Genomic DNA, 15,912 nt, shown 5'->3' on the forward strand with positions numbered 1-15,912 from the left:
AGAATGCTGATGATCATTCTTCTGGGCAGAATAGGAAGAAAATAAGTTTTTAGCTTAAGTTAAAAATTAAGAATGGTAGAACACTTGCACCTAAATATTCCCATAAGCCTCTAACTAAATCTTTCTTGTGCATGTTTTTTATTTATGCTGTTGCATCTGCACTTTCATTCTTGTTATCAGCCATAGAAATGTCAGGTTACAGTTCCCTGGGGGTTGCTGTTGCAGGATTTCCAGCACTGAGAGAAGGAAAAATTGCTGAAAGCCAAATATACATATACATATATATATATATAAACCAGTCTCTGGAGGTTCCCAGAGTGTTTTTTTCAGAGTGTATGTTTGCATCTTCAGAATATAAGCATCATTGAGACTTCCCTAGCACTTGATTTAAGCACTTAAAGCCTCTCTGATCCCTGGGAATCCCAGGCTGCTGTGTTTGTGTGTTTGTGCCAGCGCAGGGTGAATATTGCTTAGGAAGAAATGTCTGTGTGTGCATGGGAAGTGTCAGTTTTGTACTCCAGTTCTCCATTAATGCATTGTGTCTGCCTTTCCAGAGCCAGCAGATCTCAGTGTTGTGTCCAAGTGCAACCCCTGCCTCTCCAACCCGTGTAAGAACAACGGGACGTGCAGCAGTGACCCAGTGGAGCTTTATCAATGCACTTGCCCTTTTGGTTTCAAGGTATGACCACAAATGAGCTACATGAAAAGCAAGAGCATTTCCCCTTCCCTGCTGGTCTTTTAATTGTTGTACCATGTCAAGTTTAATTGTCATGCACCACGTCAATTTTACAGGCAACTGGGCTCAAAAAATCCCTTACTCAGGCACATTGTGTGTGACTTTTCAGCTCTGCCCCACTACAAATTTTATCCCATGCTACTGGAATTGCATTGCTTTATGCTGTGACCACACAGATCATCCTAAGCAATTTGTTTTAGCTGACCCTGTTTTGAGCAGGTTGGTTGGACTGTACAGTCTCCAGAGGTCGCTTCCAACCTTGGGCATTGTCTGACTGTGTAATGTAGACATCCATACAAAATGGCAAGTTGAGTTTATCTTCCTTTTAGTTTCTTTTCTTCTGCCAGCAACAGGATAACCACTTTATAGGCTTCCAGGCCAAAGAGGAGGCAATTCAGATAAGAATTAAGTGCCAGTCTGGTCCATGGTGACAGAATGTTGGTACCTGCTAGTTTACATCCATCTTACACAGACTGACTAAGCAGAAAGGTGATCACTGATCAGACACAACCCCTGACTCAGCTGTCCCTGTCTTTGGAGCACTGATGTCCACAGAGGGGTCTGCGCATGTGAATGCTGTGGATGCCAGGCATTGTGGGCATGCAGTGCCAGCTTACTGATAACACTGGAAAATGGGGAAATCATGTCAGTGAGTAATGCAGGCCCTTCAGCACTGATGTACAGCTCCCCTGGTTCACACTGCGTCGTGACAGCTTGAGGGTACCAAGACACTGCCTCAGAGGTGATATAGCTGGAAATCTAACTCAGGAGCCAGTAGCTGAAGGATTAAGTATAAGTAATAAATGAGGCATATGATCTGTTCACAGCCTGGAGGGTTTGGATGTTATGGGCAAAGAAGTAGGCTGCATCCTGCAGACTGGGATTTTATTTGCCTCTTTGGATATTTCCTACAGTCTTGGTCAGTTAAAGCAGATGCTCATAAAACATAAAGTAATAAGAATTATTACTTTGGAAAAAAAAAGAAGGGCAAAAACCAGACATACATGTGGGAAGTAAGCACAAGTATCCATGTGTTACATTTGAGGTAGGATTTAGGAATTAATCGGTCCTGATGATATCACCATTTCCCTTCTCTGTTTGCCTGGGATACATCCCAGAGTAATTGTGGTAGATCCTTGAAACATTGGAAAAAGGGAAGATGTAAAGCTCATTTTTTCTTGGCCCCCACACCTAGTACTCAAGAATAATAACAGTTCCCCTAAATAATTGAAAAAACCATTGGAAATTTCCTGTCATTAAAAGTCATTCTACCCATTGGCATATCAACCAGCAACTTTTCTGGGATCTTAAAAGACCATATTGTCAAAAATTCATTTACTGACACTACTTGATAACAATCTGTTTATCTCCTCGGGTTAACAGAAGAATGACCATTTTAATTTGATATTTAACATAAATTATGTTGAATTCAGATGGGAATTTGAAAAGTAAACTATTTCAGAAATAGCAGGAAAATACATGAATCTTTGTGTATGTCTTACTCTGTAGGGCACATATCATGGAACAGGTACCCAAGCTATTCAAAGTGAAAATTTGTTAGTTATGAGCATCTTCTTTTTTTGTCCTTAGATTTTTGTTTGGTGGTGGTTTTTTGGGGTTTTTTTACAGTATTTCTTATTCACAAATTCTCTAGTATAGATTCATTTATACTGCTAGAAGTTTATTAAGTTTATATTTATGAAGGGAGGATAAATTATCAAGAATAACCCTCTGGTGATATCAGCACGTTGTACTGTGCATTAAACCTCAGGATGCATCGTTTTCCTTGGAAAGGGTTTTGATAAACACTTGAAGTGACTCAGTTCAGACATCTCAAAGAGCATCCAGCTTTTCTCCTCTCTCACACGCTTTCTCAGGTGACATCAGTGTGGGAATGAAAAACCCAAAAGCACTTGTGAGCTGGTAAGCACCGAGCCCTCAGCCAAGCATGGCACAGAGCAAACAGACCTGGGCATGGCACTTGGAGCAGGGTTTAAAAATCCTGCCTGGATAACAGCTCAGGGAGAACTGGGGGAAATTTAATAAGCAAAAAGAAAAAAAATAGAAAAGAACCGTGTGTCTTTACCACAGGTTTTTGAATAAAAATGAAGTATGACAGGCCCAAATGCAAACCATATGAAAGGAGCACTCTATCTACCACGCAGTTCTCCACCAGAGATTCATGCTAATTCAATAACAATACCTTGCTTCCTTCTCACCAGCCAGCACCAAACAGCTCAATCCATCTGGAAGCTATTTCCCAGACCTTGATAAATTGCCCTAAATCTGCCCTCTCAGCATTTGTTTTTCCTTGTTTGATGTAGATTTTCAAAAAATCCTGTGTGGAAGAGTGCATCAATAAAGTGAAAAACCCACCCATTTTTTTCAAATGTAAGCTGACGGCTTTATAATGTTCCCTGGGTAGGGACAGACATTACAAACAGTTTTCTGGGGTTCCTGTGCTCATGCCAGCCTTCAGATAAAACCAGTGGGCCAGCCAGCAGAAAGCCACCTAAGTTTCCAGTTGCCAAAGTGGTGCCTGATGAATCAGGACATTCTATCAATTAACTGCATTCTCAAAGGCCTGTACTCTGATTTTCGCTGCCACATTGATGTTGACTCCATGTCTGACTTTTCATGCTCACAAAACTGTTTTTGCTGTTGAATGTATACCTTTTATGGGGCTTTTAGCAACGTGCAGTGCTGCCCTTGGTGGTCTGAGTAAGCTTAAAAGTGAGATAAGCCATGGACCACCTGAGCTGCGAGGCCAGAGGGCCCCAGTGGTGTCTGATGAGGACAGAAATAGAGATTGCTCACTCAGGAAGGGGCAAGGCTGTGCTGATAACAATCTTTGCTGCTGCTCTTCCCTTAAAATGGGTGATGAATGTGTGTGCTGTAGATAAGCCATGGTTGAAACAGTGCTGTAGGGGTTGTTCTTTGGGGAGAAAGCCCCAAAGAGTGGGAGCTGGTGGGAAAGTGCCACCTCCAACAACTGGCAGGATCATGGGCAGGAGCTCCAGGGTGCCACCAGTGCTGGCAGGAGGTGGCTCTTCACGTCATGAAACTTGTGTTTTCTTATTAAACACAGACATAGGTGTAATTATCCAGCAGGATTTTTTATTTTTTTTTTACTCCATAGCATTCTTTGAACGATTATTTAAATAATGTGTGTGGTTTAGATTGTAAAGTGTGATTGCCAGTAGAGAAATGGATCTTTCTTCTGCTGGAAATGCTGCTGGCCACCTGCAGAGCCAGTGTGTGTGAGTGCAGCTGGGGGCTGGTAAATAGATAACAGCACTGTACTAATCCATTTATCCTGCAGAGTGTGTGGCTTTTAAGTATTCCCATTGATATTGCAAAATTGAGTCTATGGGTGTTAGACTTCAACAGAATAATCAAACTTGCAATCAATAAGCCATTGAGAAGGGATTCACTTGAATAGCTGTAGTAAAAATTGAGGTTAGGGAAACCAACACAATGTATTTTGCCATTGCTGCGTTCTGAAAATGCCCTTTTGGGGTTTTTTGGCTGATTTCTGTGTCTTTTATACATCGGGGGTTTTTCTGAAAACTGAGGTAAAAACAAATCAAGGAGAATAATTTCCTTCTTTCGAACAGAATTATTTGTAGAACTGAGGAAATAGTTTAAATTACATCTTTGTTTTATCTGAAATGAAAGAACATTGCCAACCCAGAACAGGAAACACAGGGGCTGCCTACAGCCTCTGTGACTGCTCAGGTAAAGGAACCAGAGCTGCTGGGATGCAGGATGTTTGTCAGCTCTGGGTTCTGCTCTTACTGAAAGCTGTCTGAAAGGGAAAGTGAAGATAGGTAAAATTAGCATAGCCTATATCCCACCCTTCAGGCACCAGTTGCTGATGTGTGTCTGTGGCAGTGTTGCTCACTAGGTTTTATCCAAATCTGTTCACCTCCCTGTCGAGCTCAGCCAGTGTCCTGACTTTTCCAGCAGCACTGCAGTATCTGGAGGGTTCAGGCAGTTTCACCAATCATCCAGAATGACAGATACAATTGGAAAAATCCTGGGTAAAGCTCCTGGGCTTCGGAGAGACAGCACTCTTTGCAGCCAGACTCTTGTGGTGGGAGGCATTACAGTGAAGCCAGAATGATATTTATTGAGGAAGCTGGCTCCAGAGTTCTGCTAGGAATTTGGCTCTTCCCCCTCTCCACCCCCTAGGCCAGGTTTTCATCCCTGGGAACACGGTTGGAAACTGGGGGTCTCAGAACAGAAAGTCTCTGGGATATGCAGGATTCGTGTCTATCCCATGTTGTGCACAGACACAACTAATGTGCCAGCACTTGAGCAGATCAGAGCAGCTGAGCAGAAGCTGTGGCTGCTGAGCACAGGTTATATCAGTGCTGGGTACAGTCTGTGCCACTGGCAGGGACTTGGTGCTGCACTGACTGTATCATTCCCTCCTGAGGGTGCCTTTGCTTGGAGCAGGGGCATGAGAAGTTTGTATTTGCACTTTGCCATGTCAATGTTCTGTAGCATTGCACAAACCATCTGTCAGAGTCCTACAATAATGGCAGTTTGAGGAGAATTCAACACAGAACTAAGGGGGGTATGGTGGTGTTTGCTCATCCACAGACACTCAGGGCAGCTCTCACAGCTCAAGGGTGAGACAGTGAGGTTGTTGCAATGGGGCAGTTTCTCAGTGATGCTGGTTTGGGTGGGGTTGTGGGGATGTTGTGTGAGCCTGTGCCTACTTTGTTAGGCTAATGCTGCATGCAAATGTAGCTCCATGCTGCTGTTTCTTTGGATCTGTTAACATATCCATGTAAGTCCCATATAGATCATTCAGTGCACAAATAAATCCCCAGGTTGGAATTGCAAAGGGAGAAGAAATTGGAAGGAACTCTTCACCCAGCCTGCTCTCATCCACACCAGCCAGGAGAGCAAACGCTTCTGCCTTCATGTGTTGCTCTGCCTTGGCCTCTTTCCTCTCCCAGTGTCAGGATTGGGGGTCAGGCAGTGGAATGTCAGATCAGTGCCAAGTTTTCACATGGAGAAATAAGTGCAGCAAAATGCTGCTCGTGTGAGGTGGTTCTGCCTTGAACTTTCATTCTAATAAATTCTCCTGGAGTGTGTGTTTATGTGATCTGGGGTGTTTTATTTTTGTTTGGTAGCTTTAAGCATACTAAAATTACTTATTAATGAATGTTGAAGAAGCATTTTCTACTCATAGTAAAATAAAAGAGAAAGCCTTTAGGGATGAGAGGTAATGGGTGGCCACATAAAGTGAGTAGACCTGTATTTATGTGTGGATTTCTAAGGCAAACACCAGTGTCAGCAGTAGGTGGTTATAATTTCATATAATGCTCCTAGGGCAGAAAAAAACCTGCAGAAATCACAAGAATTTCCCATGTATGCTTATTCTGTAAAACCTACTGTGCATCAGTCAGACTTGTGTTTCTTTCTTTTTGCTCTTTTGGTTTTAGTAGTTCTAAAGAAAATAGAGATTTACATGCAGAAGAGCACAGAAATGAAAGGCTTAGGGAGGGATTACCACCCCAGTTGCTGGCTGAAGGTGTCGAGGCATGAACCCACCCACCACAGGCCCTGTAAAAACACACTCACATGGTGTGGCAGGCCCTAATGAGGGCTCTGAACAATAAAGACAGTTCTGAAGAAGTATTTCAATTTCTGTCAGGCCAACAGGAAAGCAGATGTTGAGCAGCTTCAGGCGTTTGCTGTGTTTGTGCTGTGTCAGAAGTAGCTGAGCAGCTCAGGTGAATGACGAGCTGAGCTGTACCCACAGCTGGGCACTGCCATGTTCATTTTCTTGCCAGTGTGGATTGTTCCCCCTCACTCTGTTTTTACTGCTGTTTTTCTAGTCTAGTTCTAACTGCTTGAGGTGACCTGTCTTCCAATTTTTCTTTTTCTATAGGGTAAAGGAGAAGTTTTTATTGGCGTTTAAGCTGAATTTCAGGCTCTTCTTCGTATGTTTGCCTGGTCCTATTACGCTAAACAATAATTTTTCTTCCTCTGTGGTTTGCCTGTAAGTCAGGTGATTGCTGGTTGCTATAACTCTGCTTAATCAAGTTCTGTTTAACCAGCTCTTAATTTTCTGCATCCCCCCATTTCCGCGTGATTGAGCCGGTTGACATCGTTGGCCACGGCTCAAAATCCTTATTGTTAGATTTCCTTGTGACTGTCTGTCATCTGTCATCCTTGAGGCTTTCTTGGCACCAGCTGCACTTGATGATATGGCTTTTTGGGTTTCTTTTGTTGTCCAAGAACACGAGCGGAGATTGTCCCTGGGAGGCTGATTGCCTTATTTTCTCCTTTCCTTTGGGGGTGATGGAGTTGGTGAACTTGCTACAAGCAGGCTAAAATGAAAACTTCATCATGTGAGAGTAAACTCTCTCTTGTTAGCAGAAATGACCTAATGCCAGACTAGCTTGAGAATTAATAGATGAGTGAGTAGGGTGAGTGCACAGACACTCCAGGTGAAGTTGTCCCAAAGCTCTCTGACAGTGTCAGGCTCCAGCTCTGAGCTGGTGCAGGGCACACCCCTCACCCTGTGGGTCCCCTTCTCGTGCTGCTGAGCACCTCTGAAATAACTGCTGTGTCTGTCTCATTATCATAGTGGGCATGTTTCATGTCTTTGATAGTCTGAAAAACCCCTGTGCCTGCCTGGGTTACCTGTCACTGCCAGCCACTATCAGATGGATGCTAGAAAGGAGTGCTGGTATCTCTGAGCTGGAAGCCTTGGAGGGGAAGCTTTGCAGAGCTTCCACGAGCAGAACAGATTATACTGGCATTTTTGCTGATATAACTTGTATTTCAGTGTGAGACCCTTTATCAGCACAGAGCTGTTGCAAACCAAAAGCCTGAATCCTTAACAAACAGGGATACACCAGCAGAAGGATCTTCAAAGGGCCTGTGAATCTTCCAGCATCTTTAGCTCTATTTATTTCAGAAATCTAGTGAGCTCTTTGAAGAGATTTTTTTAATCATCTAAGCCCATGTTAGGTTTCCTTGGGTTCCTGCTTGTAGTGTGTCTCTCCTCTCCGTATTCATAGTTAATTTAAAATACAACAATTATATTTTATTTTATTTCTTAAATGTCATTGATGGTATTTTTGTTTTCTATACAAATGTCCAATCTTTATAACTTTCTCTACTGAGTTCACGTTAAAAGAGAGGCCTTGAAAGGGAAAGTTTTCTCACTGCAACATTTATTTTAAAATGAACAGGCCCTGAAGGTGCTCAGAACACTGTTCTCAATTGTGAATCTTGGTTGAAGTAGGGACTACTTTTAAAATATTCAGTGTTGGTTTTATGGCAAATATTTTGGGTTGGATTTTATGCATAGAGTCCACCCTGGACAAAATTAGCTATATTCAGTGCCTCTAATTTTCTTCTACATCTTCCAAAACATTCACACAGTGGTCTGCATCAGCCAGTTGTAACCTTGGAAGCTCTAGAGCATCTGCCTCATCCAGTTTGGCACCTCCAGACTCATTTCAGACACGTGCCATGTGAATTGACTCCGTGATGGATTAATGACATTGATTAAAAGCCCAAAAGACCACTGAAACCCAAAGTGCTTATGTAAGGAGAGGTTTGGAAGGGCAATCAGGATTTATGTGGTAATGAATATAATTACAAAATAAACCTCAGATGTCCACAGAGAATTAAATCCCATACTCGTAGGAGAAGAACCAGAGTTTTTAAAAAATAATATGATGAATCCTTGCACTTTGACTTTGACAGACAAATTCCTGATTACTCGCTACAGAGGTAATGGAAGGTGCATTATACCCTGGAGGATCATAAATCTTTCTGATTTAAATAAAATGAGGCCTAAGAGAGCAGAGTTTGCCTAATTTACTATAAATTGACAATTGTGATTTATTAACAAGGACAAGGGAGTCAGTGCTGCTGCCATGGCCAGTTGTTGTTTAATCAGATGCCAGGTGAACCTAGGCTGGCACAGGAGGTAACTCCACAGTGCTGAAGATGGTGGGGTGTAAATGTTGTCAGTGGTTTTGCTTCAGACAGTAACACTGGGAAGGTTTGCAGAGGGAGTTAAATCAGCCCAGTGGTGGGAGGGGCAGCACAAGAACAATATCAGAGTATCTTCTTTTCATACCCACCTTCTGTGCCATTTAGCAACTAGGATGTCTCATGATGGTTGTGAGCAGCAGGTGACTTTGTTGATGTTTTGATGTGTCAGTGTAACTGCAGCTGTATAAACAAAGATGTACTAAAAAAAAATAAATCAGAGAATTCTAGGTAAATTCAGGTTAATGTTAAAACTCTTTTTTCCAAACTGGAAGTGAATGAAATTAATTAATTTTTCATGTTAAATTAATCGTATTTTAAGCAGCAACCCTCAGAAGGTACATTTTTACAGAAGGTACATTTTTACAGAAGGGATGAAGAGAAACAGTTAATTCATCCCCACTGTGGGTGCCCTAACCTGAGGTGTGGGTGTCTGTAGCAAGGTCTGTGTTCTGAAGGAGGAGTCACAGATTTTTGTGAACAACAGATGATCAAAATCTTTCAACTTCCACCTGGCAATCTAAAAGCAATCTGATCCAAAATTACTGTGATATTATCCAAGCCTTGCCAAATAATTTGTATATATCCCTAAGCAGATGGGTCTGATGCACACCCCGCCAGCTCTTCTCATCGTTTGACCTTGCCAATGAGCTTCATCTTTTCCAAATTGAGGTTTAGCCATTATGTCTATGGCAAGGCAGAGCATAAACAAGGAAACAGTATCACCTGGACCTACTGAAGAGCTTCATACTACTGTATACAGATATCAGGGTGTCAGCTGTTCTACATATCTCTTAATATCAGTGCAGTCAGGAAATCATTTTCAAATGGCTCCAGTGGTAAAATAACAGTAATTCCAAATACTGTATTTTTTAGCCCTTCCTGCAAAATAATTTAAGTTAATTTTATATTTCAAAATTAGTTTCATTCTTCACTTGGTTTGCAACATCTCTGACCATTTGGTAGCCAAGTATTCCCCTCCCAAAGCTGTGTTTGCTGAGGTGTCCATCAAGTCCTTCATGCTGCAGTCAGCTCAACATGGCATGCCAGCTTCCAAACCTTCCTTTAAGATTTGCATGTAAAACGTCCTTTTCATGATCCCATTATAGCAAATACTGTGTTCCTTTGCTTTGAAAGGCTCTTGAAATACACAGCTGGGCATAGAAGTGGAGAGAATTTTTCCTAACAAACTTGTGGCTTAGTGTATTGGCTTTGAGGCTGAATTCATAGCATCGTGTTTCCTTGGTCAATTGTGCAAAATTATTCCTGTTTTTTCTTTATATTTATGGCTGATAAATGTACTTATCACAGGGGAAACTGCTGAGTACCTCATTCTTATTTTCTGCCTTAACTGTCTACTGGAGTTGAAGTTTATGTGATAAAGCTTTGTTTGTGAGATACCTGCTCCCCTTCCTGGCCTGGAAAATTTCAGTTTACTCTCCAATTTTGACTATCTTTGACAGAGGGATAAAGGTTTCAAATGGTGAAAGAAGACACTTCTAAAAATGCCATTAGAAATTAGCATCAGTTTATACCCTATTGCATAGCTGTATGGCATAACTTTTGAAAACCCTTTGATCACAGTTCTCACTTTACTGAGCATGAAAGAAGTAAAACTAAAAAAAAAAAAATAATCAAAATTCAAAACTGAATTCTTTTTATGTGCTGAGTGTCCATGTCTTCTGTTATTTCTGGTGGGGTTTTTTTCCCCCTCCCATCTCATCTCATTCTTTTATATGAAGAATCAGGAATCATGACTTGCTTACACACCATGTTTAACCCTTCACTCTGCTGTTGGACCTGTGCAGGTCTAATATATGAGCAGGTCCCACTGGCACATGCAGATGTGTTGGTAACACTTGAGTGTGTTTATATCTGTGTACACCAGAATAGTTCAGAAAAACTGATGAAATACTTGCCAAGCTCTGTGGAAGCAGAGCAGAGCTCTACATAATGGCTTCAAATGTCCATTTATTCTTATTTCACAAGATTAGGAGGTTGAAATTTTAAAGCTGTAAATTCGAATAACATTCCTGAATATGCTCATGGAACACGTTGTACTTCTCATTTATCCTTCTGTGAATTTTCCTTCCAGCCTATCACGAAGTGGAAGATTTACTAAACTTTTTCCTTTAATGTAATGATTTCTTATTAACTTCTGACCAGGACACCCATCAGACAAGTGTTTCAATGCTTATGAGAGTGAGAGTTGGATGTAGATGCATTACTCCCACTATTAGGAATGTAAAGGACAGAGTGTGCAGTGCAGGATCTTTGTAGCTGGTAATTTTGTCTGTTTACCCTAAAAGCTTTAGCTTTATTTAGACCCTGATAATTAAGTTGTTTATGAAAACTTCCTAGTTCTTAATTTAAAGTCTCTATCAACTATATTTGTCTTCATCTAGTATTTTTACCAAACACATGAACACTCCCATCTGTTCTCCACATATACCATCTAAATAAAATTTATTATGAACACATTGTATGCTGTTAACAACTCGAATAAACTTTGGTATTTCTTTTGTATAGCTCATTTTTCCAGCGTGCTGGGAAACACTGTAGTCATTGAACAGGGCTGTAATTAGCTGGAAAGAGGTCTCCCTATTCACAAACCATTGAAGTTGGACAGACTTCTGCCTGTCTGCAGGTGTCTTCCTCGCTGCCTGGATCACGTTTCTCCTGCAGTCAGCAGTGATGGTTTTATACACCAGGAGGTTTCAGCCTTCTGCCTGTGGTGAGCTCTGTGCTGCTGCCTCTTAACTGTGCCCACTGCTGTTAGAAACGGGTGAAGGATCATGCTAAGATGGACAGAGTTCAAATCTCTGCCATGTGAACGTGGATGAAGCTCTCAGTCTCCACAGACAACACTAATTAATGAAATTTAATTTTAAAAATATCATTGCAGTAGTTGATACAGTGTCAAAGCAAATGAGTGCTTTTTTAAACTGCATTATCCCTTATTCGTCCTGCTGAGGTCTTTATTAGCTTTTGCTACTTGTTCTTGGGTGTTTTACTGATCATGGTGTAATGTTGCCAGTATTGGATACTTGTAAAGCCTGGAATTTGGCACAGCAGTGCTGAGGAACAGCTTGTAGATACACGAATGCCCAGTAAGGGTAATTTTAAACAAAGAACTGACACTTTATGGTGGATAGTTCTGTTTTCATTCACTGAAATATGGAGCTGGAAAAAGTCTGGACCAGCTGAGGTACTTCAGCTTTAAAAAAACAGCTGGACTCTGAACATATATGTCTTCTAATAAGTTGCAGAGATTTCCTGTTTCAACGCCTAAACTGTTTCTCTTCCACAGAAAATGAGAAAAAAATATATAGAAGTGTTTTGGATCTGATACCTTCCTATCACACTAGACAAAAATTTATTGCATCCTAAAAAAGCTCTAGAAGTAAAATATTGCACACAGAGGGACCTTCATCCTCTTTCTCTGAATTGCTGAGACAGTCCTATCTTCTTGCCTGTCCTTGAAACAAAGTCTGCACCTCTTTTTCTGATTCAGACTTCATTAAGGGGCTCTTTAGTCTTGAAGCAAATAGACAATATTCTCCTTTGTAACAATAGTTATTTCCAAGTAATGTAATTCAAGGAGTATTTCCCAACTCACAGATAAATTAATTTCAGTGATGCTTGACAGCAGTTCCATTTTTCCAGTAAGAACAGTCTTACTGTAAATTGAGACTGGAGAATTGCATTATTCATTTGAAAGATGTTTCTAGAATGTCTTTAGGCTCTTCTGGGTAGGGACAGTCTCATATAGAAATAAAATGGCCTTGCTTTGCTGTAGATTTATTAGTACCACTATTTTCTGCAGCTTCTCTCCTTTCAGAATTCTTTGTTTTCATAGCCTTCTGTGTTTGGGAAGTTGTACTTGTTTTGTGGGATCACAATGTGCTATTGATAAAGTCAACTCAGAGAAGATAATCCTTGGAGAAGGATTAAGTGTTGTTTGCCCATTTATTACAATGAGTAAACTGAGTCAGAGAGTCTCTAATTTTCCTAAAGCCACATAGCAACTTAGTGTTGCAATTAAGTTTGGCTCAGCAGCAGATACTGATGGGTTTTCCTGCTGCCTGAGGCCCAAGAAGCCGATAATTCAGCCATGTTCAGTACAGGAATGAGAGCTGAGTCTGTCATGCAAAATTTCATGTGCCAGTGTGAGAGACTTGCTCTCATTTTAACATTTATCTTTATTAAATTTTTACAAGAATATTCAAATTAATCTATGGAATTACAGTAGAACTGATGGGACTGTTTTACATGGTGTTCAACTGTGACAAAAACTTTCAGAAAAAAAAACAAATGCTTTGCTTCTTGCTATGCTTGGCTGCAAAGGGATTAATATTTTAGTGATACAGGGATGAAGAATTCATATGAAACAGAAGTAACTGATATCTGAGACAGGGACATGGGAAAAATGTAATAACCAGCATCTTCCAGCTACACTCCAGTAAGGTGGTAAAGAGCCAGGATTCACAATACAGATGGACAGAAGAGGGGCAGTGTTGGAGAAAGGTGGGAGCAGAGCAGTGTTGGTGCTGCATGGCTCTCATCCACACAGCGCTGCGGGGCCACATGGCGCCGAAATAAAACCTGCAGGAGCTTCCCTCGGCACCTTCCCAGTTCTTCCCTGAGACATTTGGGGACTCAGGATTTCAAATGGAGAAGGACAGGCTGTTTGGCAAAGGCAGCATGGACGAAGCAGAAAGCCTTTGTGCCAGGGCTTGGGTGAGGTCCTCACGTGCTGCCTGCACCGCTGTGCTGGGCATGAACTCACAGCCCGGCAGGGGGGTGGCCAGGTCTTTCTGTTGTTCTTTGGAAACGCTTCTCTTTTGATTCAGCTATGGAAAAAGGCTGTCCCTCTTTCCCTGTGTTGGCAGGAATTTTTAAAATGCAAAGCTGCTTCTCCTCGCTCTGGGGAATGCTGGAGACAGAGCCTCAGGAAATACAGCGCTGTTAACAAAGCTCCTCTGTGGTGTTGGATGAAAGTATAATTTAACATGTAAAGTGTAATATGTATAGTGCTGAATCCGTGGGCCGAGGCCAACAGTGTGAGGTTCAATAAGGTGAAGTGCTGACTCCTGCACTTGGGTCACAACAACCCCCTGCAGCGCTGGGAAAAGAGTGGCTGGAAAGATGCCTGGGGGGAAAAGACCTGGGGGTGCTGGTGAGCAGTAGCTGAACATGAGCCAGGGAGTGCCCAAGTGGACAAGAAGGCCAATGGCACCTGGCCTGTATCAGGAGTAGTGTGGCCAGCAGGACCAGGGCAGTGATGACTGTTCCTCTTCCATGGGCACTGCTGAGGCCCCGCAAATCCTGGGGTCAGTTCTGGGCCCCTCACTACAGGGAGGGCACTGAGGTGCTGGAGCATGTCCTGAGAAGGGCAGCATTGCTGGGGAGGGTCTGGAGAGTCAGGGATATGAGGAGCAGCTGAGGGAGCTGGGGGGGCTCAGCCTGGAGAAAAGGAGGCACAGGGGGGACCTTCTGGCTCCCCGAAACTCCCTGACAGGAGTGGGGGGTCAGGCTCTGCTCCCAGGGAACAAGGGACAGGACAAGGGGAAATGGCCTCAAGTTGTGCCGGCGAGGTTCAGATTTGGCATCAGGAAGAATTTCTTCACTGAAAGGGTGGTCAGGCACTGGAAGGGGCTGCCCAGGGAGGTGGTGGAGTGCCCATCCCTGGAGGTGTCCAAGGGATGACTGGACATGGCACTCAGTGCTCTGGGCTGGCTGGCAAGGCAGTGATCAGTCAAAGGTTGGGCTCGATAATCTCAGAGGTCTTTTCCAGCCTAAATGATTCTGACTATAATTTTCAATACTACTAATACACAAATATTGCAACTCTACACATTGATGTCACAGGCTGGGATCTGCCTACTTTGTTTAGCAACTTAGAAATCATTGCTACTCCTGTTAAGTACAAGGTAAAGAATGATTTTAAACCAAGACAAAAAAAACCAACAGTCTGGGTTGAACTAATATATTTCCCAAGATATTTTTCTCAACTTGACTGCAGTCATCTACCAGCTTTCCAGCAGATGAGCTGGCAGAGGGCTGCTACTAACTGGATCTTTGGTAGGAAGAGTAGAGCCATCTCTTTAACTTCTTGTGATTGCAGAGGTCTCTTAAGTATTGAGACTTTCAGGTGGCTTTACTCCACCCTACTCTGTGAATAACTGAAAAGCAAGACCAAAATTTTTGTCGTATTTGCCCATTTTACAAAGAGCATGTTCTAATCAGCAGAATACAATGATCAGAGACATATGTCTGTGCCTTGAAGGGCCAATAAAAGTAACAGAGGAGGTTGCTCAAGCTGGTGAGGCTCAGCTGGAGCTGATGTATGTTTTAAGGCAACCTTTAAGAAGGGAACTGATCCAATGATGATATCTCAAACAGGATTCGGTGTGTTCTGTGCAGAAATTCAAACTCAGCTCCCATGACATAAAGGAACTTTCCCCTGTGGGTTCTGACAACTCTCAGTAATGAGCACAGTGTGTTGTTGCAGTGTTTAACTGAGCACTTGGTAAATGCAGCTGATGAGTGCTGGCTCCACATGGGCTTGTGCTGTGTGTGGCCTCCTGCTTACCTTTGGTTGTGATTCTTTCTTTTCATTGTGACTAACATTGAAGTGTGTTAGAGTAATGGTGAAACCAGCTGTTTCCTTAAAACAGCCTAATGAAAGAGTTCATTGAAATCTTGAAACCGAAATGATGCCAAGATACCCACCAGTCCCCTTGGTCAGAACACTTGCCCTGCCCAAATTCTCCCTGAAGTGATGAATATATCTGATCATCAATAAAGAACATTAGGTGATGTGATGGGTCTGAAGACCACAGACCTCCTGTAAGTGGTGCCACGAGCAGAGTGAGGGAGCAAGAGACATTGATTCAGATGGCATGACTCCTACTAACCTTGTTTCTTTTGAATTTTCCCAAATAGGGTCGAGACTGCAGTGTGCCCATTAATTCTTGCATTCAAAACCCATGTCAGAATGGAGGGACCTGCCACCTCACCGAGGCAAATAAAGATGGATTCAGGTAGTAGCACAAATTTCATTTAAAATGAGATGACAAAATTAAATGTGTCTCTACTTTGCATTACTGAGCTGTAATGGCTACTTCGTAGAAACTGCTGCA

General features: G+C 42.3%; 1 protein-coding gene across 3 annotated transcripts in view; it reads left to right on the plus strand.

Moving 5' to 3' along the window:
- The window catches only part of SLIT3 (slit guidance ligand 3), a 477,653-nt gene that overhangs the window by 406,100 nt on the left and 55,641 nt on the right, over positions 1-15,912 (plus strand). For all 3 annotated transcript variants that reach the window (XM_051793681.1, XM_051793682.1, XM_051793683.1), the window contains 2 exons: positions 555-679; positions 15,716-15,813. In XM_051793681.1, the coding sequence (XP_051649641.1) occupies positions 555-679; positions 15,716-15,813 (223 nt within the window). The remainder of the gene's footprint in view (positions 1-554; positions 680-15,715; positions 15,814-15,912) is intronic.

Source organism: Manacus candei, unplaced genomic scaffold (assembly GCF_025592945.1).
Source record: "Manacus candei isolate 608988 ecotype Guabito, Panama unplaced genomic scaffold, ASM2559294v1 h1tg000037l, whole genome shotgun sequence".
Taxonomy (NCBI): Eukaryota; Metazoa; Chordata; class Aves; order Passeriformes; family Pipridae; genus Manacus; species Manacus candei.